Source organism: Haliotis rufescens, unplaced genomic scaffold (assembly GCF_023055435.1).
Source record: "Haliotis rufescens isolate VD_foot unplaced genomic scaffold, xgHalRufe1.0.p SCAF_3, whole genome shotgun sequence".
Lineage (NCBI taxonomy): Eukaryota > Metazoa > Mollusca > Gastropoda > Lepetellida > Haliotidae > Haliotis > Haliotis rufescens.
The window spans coordinates 65,039,750-65,050,369 of record NW_025964001.1 but is presented as its reverse complement, the minus strand read 5'-3'; the positions used below and the strand labels follow the sequence as shown (position 1 = coordinate 65,050,369).

The 10,620-nt window shown below is 42.4% G+C and overlaps 1 protein-coding gene across 1 annotated transcript; it reads left to right on the top strand.

Moving 5' to 3' along the window:
- Positions 1 to 1,604: 1,604 nt before the first annotated feature.
- Positions 1,605 to 10,261, top strand: LOC124152831. The gene is made up of 2 exons (XM_046525878.2): positions 1,605 to 1,642; positions 8,468 to 10,261. The coding sequence occupies exon 2, from the start codon at positions 8,489 to 8,491 to the stop codon at positions 9,779 to 9,781; it is 1,293 nt and encodes a 430-aa protein (XP_046381834.2). The 5' UTR covers positions 1,605 to 1,642; positions 8,468 to 8,488; the 3' UTR covers positions 9,782 to 10,261.
- Positions 10,262 to 10,620: the final 359 nt, after the last annotated feature.

The following is a 10,620-nucleotide window of genomic DNA, read 5'->3' as shown; positions in this document are numbered from 1 at the left end:
AGTGAAACCGGGTATATGAGAGTGAAACCACGTATATGATAGCGTGAAACCATGTATATGGTAGCGTGAAACCATGTATATTAGTGTGAAACCAGGTATATGAGAGTGAAACCATGTATATGATGACGTGAAACCATGTACATGATGAGAGTGAAACCACATATATGAGAGTGAAACCAAGTATATGAGAGTGTAACCATGTATATGAGAGTGAACCTAGGCATATGATAGCGTGAAACCAGGTATATGAGAGTGAAACCAGGTATATGAGAGTGAAACCAGGTAAATGAGAGTGAAACCAGGTATATGAGAGTGAAACCACGTATATGAGAGTGAAACCAGGTTTATGAGAGTGATACCAGGCATATGGGAGTGAAATCACGTATATGAGAGTGAAACCACGTATATGAGAGTGAAACCATGTATATGAGAGTGAACCTAGGCATATGATAGCGTGAAACCAGGTAAATGAGAGTGAAACCAGGTATATGAGAGTGAAACCACGTATATGATAGCGTGAAACCATGTATATGGTAGCGTGAAACCATGTATATTAGTGTGAAACCAGGTATATGAGAGTGAAACCATGTATATGATGACGTGAAACCATGTACATGATGAGAGTGAAACCACATATATGAGAGTGAAACCATGTATATGAGAGTGTAACCATGTATATGAGAGTGAACCTAGGCATATGATAGCGTGAAACCAGGTATATGAGAGTGAAACCAGGTATATGAGAGTGAAACCAGGTAAATGAGAGTGAAACCAGGTATATGAGAGTGAAACCACGTATATGAGAGTGAAACCAGGTATATGAGAGTGATACCAGGCATATGGGAGTGAAATCACGTATATGAGAGTGAAACCATGTATATGAGAGTGAACCTAGGCATATGATAGCGTGAAACCAGGTAAATGAGAGTGAAACCAGGTATATGAGAGTGAAACCAGGTATATGAGAGTGAAACCACGTATATGAGAGTGAAACCAGGCATATGCTAGCGTGAAACCAGGCATATGAGAGTGATACCAGGCATATGGGAGTGAAACCACGTATATGAGAGTGAAACCACGAATATGAGAGTGAAACCACGTATATGAGAGTGAAACCAGTTTTAAGGTAACGTGAAACCGCGTATATGGTAGCGTGAAACCAAGTAAGTGAGAATGAAACAATTTATGTGAGAATGAAACCACGCATTTTAGAGTAAAACCACGTAGGCGAGAGTAAAACCACGCATGCAAGGACATGCCACAGACGCGACAAATTGGACAGTGGAAACATACCTCCAATATGAAACGATAAATCGGTTTGTGTAAATTTGTCTTAAGGTATATCCAGATATTTTACACATGTTTAGTTAAGCCATACTAAGATATCAAATGACAAGATTTTATCCGATAATCTGCTAAATCGTGTAGTGTAAATACGGCTTGATAAGTTATAAGTTCTTGCTAAGGAACGATATCAACAGGCTAAGCTATGGCAATGCTAGTAGCCATAACAAAGATTCCCTCTATTAATACACTGACGGTAATTGTCAACTATTTAGCTTACGTACAAAGATCGATACGTGTATTGATCTATAACCATTCAAGGTGGCCACACGCACCGAACAGCTGTACCGGAACACAGGTGAGTAGATTACAGGTACGGCTTATTCTGTGCTGACGTGCTGGACATACAGGTGTAAATGGACATATGTTGCTGTGGTGGATTCTGGACGTATTCCTTCAAAACCAAATCAATATCAAGTCATGTAGGTATACATTATTTATGTTTATATCTTTATTTCATATGCGGTCGTATGGCAGTTGAACTATCATAAGTCGCAGGCTCTTTACGTGGCGAATACGACGTGATGTATATCACTTACCACAACTTGAAATTGAGCTGCAAAGTGTTTTCTCGTCACCTCTACTACTACTACTACTACTACTACTACTACTACTACTACTACTACTACCACTACTACCACTACTACTACTACTACCACTACCACTACTACTACTACTACTACTACTACTACTACTACTACTACTACTACTACTACCACTACTACTACTACTACTACTACCACCACCACCACTACTACTACTACTACTACTACTACTACTACTACTACTACTACTACTACTACTTCCACTACTACCACTACCAAACAACTACTACTACTATGACTATGACTAATACTACTACTGCTGCCACTGCTACTACTACTACCATTACTACTACCACCACCACCACCACCACCACTACTACTACTACCACTACTATGAAAACGACTAATACAACTACTGCTGCTGATGCTACTAGTAGGACTACCACTATTATTATTACTACTATTACTACTACTGCTGCTGCTGCTGGGGCGGTCGGGAAGCCTAGTGGTTAAAGTGGTCGCTCGTCACCCGAAGACCCGGGTTCGATTCCCGACATGGGGACAATGTGTGAAGCCCATTTCTGGTGCCCCCCGCCGTGATATTGCTGGAATATTGCTAAAAGCGGCGTAAAATCAAACTCACTCATTCACCCACTACAACTACTACTACTACTACTACTACTACTACTACTACTACTACTACTACTACTACTACTACTACTACTACTTCTACTACTACCACTACTACTATTACTACCTACCATTACTACTACCATTGTTATAATCATAATGATAATAACACAATTACTTCTACTACTACCATGCGACTACTACTACTACTGCTACGACTATTACTACTACTACTTCTTTTACGCATTTTACGACTACGACATGTTCTACGACTACTCCTACTACAGCTACTGCTACAGCTACTACTACTACTACAACTACTACAACTGCTACTACTACTGCGACTACTACAACTGTTACTTATGCTACAACTACTAATACTAACGATACAACCACTGTGTACAGAGTGTACACAAACTCCCTGCTTTTCAATACACTTCTCATATAAATAGTGAAACTTTTCAATTCCAGTCAGAAAGAAGCTTTGAGGTCATTGTCGTCGTCATAGCGCTTTCTGCGAAGGTATTTTTTCAGTTTAGGAAACACATGGAAATTACTTGGTGCCAGGTCTGCCGAGTATGGGGGGTAAGGAAGCTCTTCGAACCTACATTGTCGCACAACAGCCTTTGCAAGTCGAGAAGTGTGAGAAGAGGCATGGTCACGAAGTAGTAGAACTCCAGCGGTCAGCATTCCTCGCCTCTTTTCTTCCATATAATCTCTCAGGCGATGAAGCGAATCAGCACAGTTGGCACTGGTTTTCGTCTTTTGACTTTCTAAGTAATCAACGAGGATCACACCCTTTGTATCCCAGTATACAGTGGCCATGACTTTCTTCACTGATCTTGAATTTCTTTGGTGCCGAAAAATGGGAATGGTGCCATTCCATGGATTCCGGGATCATAGTGGTTGACCCATGGTTCATCACCCGTTACTAATCTCTTTTTGAGTTCGACGAAATCCTCCGGAACTAGCCCTAAATGTTCCCTGGCAATGTCAGTTGAGAAGTTCAGAATTTGGAAACTTTGGTAACCAACGAGCAGATATCTTATTCATCTGAAAGTGTTTATGAATAATAGTTTCAATGGATCCATGGCTCAGACCTACGTCTTCCTCAAGTTCAGCAATGGTAATACGTCTATCTGACGCTTGTTCTTCCAGCCTTAAACGTAACTGCTCGGTACTCGTTCTTTTCCATTTCTGTGTCCATTTTGAGCCCTATCACGTTCAACTGGCTGTCAGTAATATACCAACGGCCTCGACAGACCAAATACACATGCAATGAACTACTCAAACAATGTACTACATTGACTGTGGCATTTATCATTGTCTAGAATTATCTTTTCTTAATGATTGTAGTCACTTTTGTATAACCTGAATAGTAATGATCGTTAGCCGTTAGTAATGTCATCAAGCCAAGTGCTTTACTTGTGTTACAAGGGGAGATAACTGCTGTTGTAGATATACAGCGCAAAACGTCAGGTTATTACGTTGGCATGTCGCCGAGAAAGTGGAGCCATTACGTGACAGATATAGGGTCAATTGTGCACTTTATGATAAAAGCATAAAACTTGGCACCGTTGTAGGTAATGACATTCCAAATATTTTCAGATATGGGGGCCACCCAAAAAGATCCAATATGGCCGCCATGGAGGAAATAAATTCTAGTATATCTCATATGATCATATAGAAAAATGAACATTTTGGAATATATTTTCCTAACACTTCATCTGTAAAGTAAATTATTGTATCACAAAATACTATAATAATTTATGTTGATTTAGGTAATCTAAGGCGGGAAAAAGAGACACCAGGTGGCGTATCCTGTTCAGTTGACACCAGGTGGCGTATCCTGTTCAGTTGACACCAGGTGGCGTATCCTGTTCAGTTGACACCAGGTGGCGTATCCTGTTCAGTTGACACTAGGTGGTGTATCTTGTTCAGTCGACACCAGGTGGCGTATCTTGTTCAGTTGACACTAGGTGGCGTATCTTGTTCAGTCGACACCAGGTGGCGTATCCTGCTCCACCTGTGCTGACACTGTAACTCAGTGCTTCTACGCGGGTGTCTCTGTGTGAACCCTCAAGCAAACTGTTCATGTGTCAGTTGATCATGCAACAACATTCAATGCTTCAGTCAAGCTTTGAGAAAGCTTAATGGTGGACATGGACGCGCTAATGACCGAAAAGAGGTCCGATGTTTCGACTTGTGCCAGATGTTCCCGTGTTTTTACATGTGAACAATTGACTTGCCACTGCATGTATTTGTGACGGGTGGCATCGGTGGGACAGGACACGCTCACCTGTCGTGAACACCTGGTATCGTCACTATTTCAATAGTGACTCTTAAACACATGCTCATGACATCTATCTATCTATCTATCTATCTATCTATCTATCTATCTAACTATCTAACTATCTATATATCCTGATTTGTTTTTTCTCGTCAAAGGTTTATCTAATTGCTGTAAATATGAACATTATTATAGGTAACCTGCTTCAACACAAATATAGACATATTATTTTGATCTTTTATGCATTATGCAAAATTATGAAATTATTTAATAGTTAATTTCACACAGTGCCTTCATGTGCTGCCGTAGCCGAGGTTGACAATTACACGTTCTCCAATAAAACGAACCCCACTGGCGACACATGTTTTCGAAAAAATGAAATTATTCACTTGTCAATAAATGGAAAAAGTAGTTCCGTCCATTCCAAGTGGAAATTAATTCAAACGTTGGTTCCAGATAAGGCATAGTTGACAAACAACTCGCCATTCCTGAAAAATAACGGAGCGTTCAAACAATAGAATGACGTCACAGATGTGTTTTAATAACGTCTAATGTTACGTCGGACTTTCCTTCCACATACAGCTGTAACGTCGTGATTTAACCGGAATAATGTTCACAACGGTGTTACAATCCAAACACACCCAAAGCCAAGTGCTTTCTTATGATTATATATTGTGTTTTGTCGCTTATTTACATAGCATTTTAACAGACATTATCTCTCAGCCGACGAATGTGTACTGTAGTATTGGCAGGAAATCAATAAATAAGCTGGCATATGTCAGCCTTGAATAGAAATCGAACATATGCGCGAGTCTGAATTGGTCCTTAAAGATAAGGAATTACGTTTCGGCCTGGACTAAGGAATGTATGCACCAGTGTTAGGTATATGTAAACTTAATGGGTAATTGCAGATCTGATTTTAATACCGTTGGTGACAAGCAGTTTGTGTATGTATTTGCCATGAGCTCAACCTCACCGGTTTTCATAGGCTGTGCTCTGTACGTTTGTCTTTGTGTTTTTGTTTGTCTCCCAGCGTCTGTCTACTATAGAAAGGACAGAAAGACCTTAACTATATGTTTCAAACAATATTACATGTATAATTGTCTGTGCATAACTGCTATTCGTGACGATTCGGGGTAGAATAGGTCCTCAGCAACCCATGCTTGCCGTAAAAGGCGACGATGGATGTCGTAAGAGGCGACTAAAGGGATCGGGTGGTCAGGCTCGCTGACTTGGTTGATGCATGTCATCGTATCCCAATTGCGGATATTGATGCTCATCATATCAATCACTGGATTGTCTGATCCAGACTCGATTATTTACAGACTGCCGTCATATAGCTGGAATATTGCTGATTTGGGCGTTAAACAACAAATAAACAAGGGACGCATAACTGCTATGTTGTGGCAGCCTGTAAATAGTCCAGCCATGGCCATATAACAAGTGGTTGACATTGTACGTCCCACGTCGTCGGGTACGTCGTCACGCAGTCAACCAACGGATCCAACGTTCTTACTGCTCGCGACAAGTAGTGTGGTAGTCACCCCGGTTAATACGTGGGCGATCAGCTAAACCATTCACAATAGAACCCAACGCACGAAACAGATGTTGCAGTCTTTCAGTGTAGGGCTTGAAATAAACTAACACATACATGTTTACTGTGGTATTGAACAGTTTATCAGTTGTATCACGGCTGTCGGCTTGATGTGGGAGAAAAGCCTAAAATGATGACGGTCTTAAACGTTTAACACTTTAATGATTGAAAGTTTAATGAAAATCACAAGCACGTGCCGGGTTGGGTGCTCACAACATAGGAGCATCAGCAGAACGATCCTGGGATCTGAAACCAAGCCTAAGGGACACAACTCTGACAGAGAATAGCGGTGGTTCATACGACTGACCCACCAGTGCCTCCTGCTTGGGTATGCAGTAGAATGTCATGACTGACTAGAGTTGAGGTATTGGCACATAAATCGCAATGAACTGTGTCGCAATATTGAGAACTGTATTGCGATACATGTTGCCAATCGTATTGGGGCCCAAACTATATATATTTGTTCTGTTCAGGGGGTACTGCTTCTTTCAATAATCAAGACTTCAGATTGCGAGATGTGTATGGATAAACGAGACAACCTATTACGTCATCAATATGGAACGTTAATGTGAACAGCTTGAAGCGTGTGCTGTTAACATGGTTTAGATAGGAAACCAGTCCATCCAAATGCCTCCAGATAGTAGATATTAATATAAATATATATTAGTTCTTCTGTGGCTGCGTCAAGTAAATATTGATACGCAAGGGTTGTATTGCAATATGTGAATTGCTGATGGTCGTATTGCAATATGCCGGTATACCAGTTATATTGCACAGCCATATGACTGACACGACGCAGCAGCTCAGTGAGTGAGTGAGTGAGTTGGGCTTAACGCCGCTTGTAACAGTATTCCAGTTATATCACGGCGTGTCAGCTTAATGTGGGAGGAAAGCCCAGAGTGATGCAGGTCTCAGATGTTTACCACTTCGGTGAACCCACAATCACAATCTGGCGTGTCCAAGGGACGCAACTCTGCACAGCGAATCGCGGCGCCTTAGACGCCTGGGCTGCCCGTGCCCCCCCCCCCCCCCCCCCCCCCCCCCCCCCCGCAGCAGCTTAGAGCAACGGAACGACTGGTACTACGAGACAAGGGGACCCTATCACCTGACTTGACAAAACGAGTGATACCGCAGTGATATTTAAGTTCCAAGTCAACTTCAGTGGAGATTCGTTACATCAATAACTCATCTCACGGATATCTGAATCACTTCCTTGTTTCTAACCTGTCCATCTCCTGACGACCTTGTCTTGAGGGCCGATTTAGGACCTTGTTGATTGTGTGTCATTGTGCACCTACATAGTGGTTCATGCTGTCAACCACTGGGTGCCTGCTCCAGGCGCAACTACTGACAGACGTTGTTATAACTCAAAACGTCAAAAAATCCGACGTAAACGCGATTACACGCAGAAACAAATTCCGTAAAAGGCAAAATAGTGATGACTGTCGGTTCAATGACATCAGTTCTTTACTGTTGAGGTGAGGTGAGGTGAGGTGAGGTGAGGTGAGGTGAGGTGAGGTGAGGTGAGGTGAGGTGAGGTAGAATTGGGTTTAACGTCGCGTCAAAGATTATTGCACTTATATAGCGACGTGCATGTACGTGTGTGTGCTTGAACTAGTTCGGACTGATGCCTATTTATAGTGCTAGCTCACTGAGATACCATGCCGCAGTTTAACATGAATACCCCACCCAGACACAGTATACTGACTCCGAGCCGACCAGTCCTTGTTTTAGCCCCTTTATGCCGAGCGCCAGACAGGGTAACAACAAGTACCATCTTTTAACGTCTTTTGGTATGACGCGGCCGGGGATCGAGCCCCGGACCTTCTGCTCTCCGGGCGGACGCTCTACCACTAGACCACGGAGGCGGTCTTCTTTACTGGTAGCACCCGCCACTCACAACCTTTTACAAAAGTAAATGTTTGATTGCTGCCTTCAATCATTGACTGCCACTGACAATTATTACAAATAAATTCACAATAGTACTACTGACATACAAATACAAATCTGTGAATGATGTTTCTGTGAACATAATAGATACGATACAATATTGTTTGTTTACAGGTAGTCCAGGTCGCCGACGTGATGGGGTGTAGCGGAAGCACAGCCGCCACCGTGGCCACTCGGACAACACACATCAACAACTACAATGGCTACAATGACCACGCGGCTTCGAGTCACATGACCAAGGATCAACAACAGAATGGAATGCGACAACACTCTCACAACCTTCAACAGACGGTTTACCAAGATACCCAAACAACCAACCCTCAACAGATTGTACCCCCAGACACGCAAACCCACAGCGTCCACAATCAAAATGTACTTCACAGCGGTCAACACCAGATTCAACCAGTGCCGTATGGAGCTGCTCGTGAGCAGACGACAGTCAGAGACGACGAGGAGAAAGAGCTGGAAAAGTTCCGTAGACTTCAGCCGTATTCACGCAGACTGATCAGCCATCACAATAGAGATATAGGCTGGATGGAATGGGCGGTGTTTGGAAAGAGGGTCTACGATTGCAGCAGGGTCAGGAACAATACCACCTTCCTCAATATGATTATTCAAAGGAAGATGGAGCACTACCCTTCTCTATACCTGGACTTTTGGGACAAGGACATGTGGAGGAAAAATGCTCCTCTGCTGATGCAGAGTGTTGGATTCGGTAAGGTGGAAATACATCATGCATTGGCACCCTATGTGCTAGGGAGGGTTGAAGAGGTACAGCTGTCGGAGTATTGGTGTGACGTCAGGAAAGATATTGTGGGCCTCGATCAGGGGTTGAGTGAAGCAGAGGACATATCTCCTTACGAGCAAGAGTTACTGGAACAGGCGAAGAGATGGTTGGCGTCGTACAGAGATATTGACCCAAAGGAGCAGTGGCAACGGCTTGATGACCCCAATGGACTTCCGTTTCCGTTACCTGAAGACGTTGCGCGGAAACCCGATGTTTTAAGGATGTGGATTATAGAGTGGGAGCAGTTTGATACTGCAGACGCAGAACTCCTTCTCGGAGAACTGACGGAACTGTCGGATAAAACCAATGACTTGGAGGCTCATGGGGTGTTTGCTCAAACGTTACGGCCATTTGACGTGACGGAAGATTTGAAGTTTGACGATCCCGAATGGGAGATGTTGCCTGTCGGCGTCATTGCTAATGACGTCACAATCCCACATCAAGATGAAATAAATAGACAAAGAGATAAAAGAACTGATTTACAAGACACTAAGCGAATGAGTGGCAGACAAAAACAGTTGGCGCAGTATTTCATCGATAAATATGAGTGGCAGCCTGAAAAGCTCACGTCATATTTGCAGTGGGCAGATGTGATGAAAGATGGTGACTTGAGATTTGCCGCATTGTGCGAGCAGTCTTGATGACTTCATTGTTATAAACCGTGATAAACACGAAGTCTTATCTGGAGCAGAGATATTTACCTATAATATATTGTATATAGACACATTGTTTATTGTGAAACTCGGTACATCCGAATGGCACAATTAAGAGATAAACATTTTGGTGGTGTCATTGAGTATTCGGAAACATCATTAGGAACCGACGGCGTTTGCCGGAGGTTTCAAATACTAACCTTTCCAGGAAAAAAGATATCAGTAATTTTCCGCAACCCTCTCTCCCAATGTGAACTCTAAACTTTGTGAGAGTTTGGTTTAACGCCGCTTTTAACAGTAGGAGGAAAGTCTAAAGTGATTCTGACGTTTACCACCCACACACGATCAAAACTGTCAGAGAGAAGGGACATAACTCTGGAATGCTATGATGACATGCTGGAATACCTTTGCTTCATGATGCAATGAACGATGCCAAATGCTTCCAACTGAATAAATTTTGATAAAGTATTTATCAGTGTGACATGCATTTCGAAACGCCGGGTGGCACGTTTTCTAAATGTCTGTATACCTATAAATTTTTTTCTGAAAACTACAGGTTCATATGGTCGTGTATTGTTGCTACGACTGTTGTGAACATGAGAAGAATTCCACAAGAAATCAACGATTTCATTTGTTGAGCTTCAAGTATTTGTCATAACCACTACTACGGCAAGAACCTTTGAATTGAAAGGTATATTTGCATTGCTAAAAATGAGGTTTACATCTATTTTTATTTTTCTAGTACTGAGAATGAGTCAGTGAGTTGGTAGGGCAATATCACGGCGGGGGGACACTAAAAAGGGGCTTTACACATTGTATCCATGTGG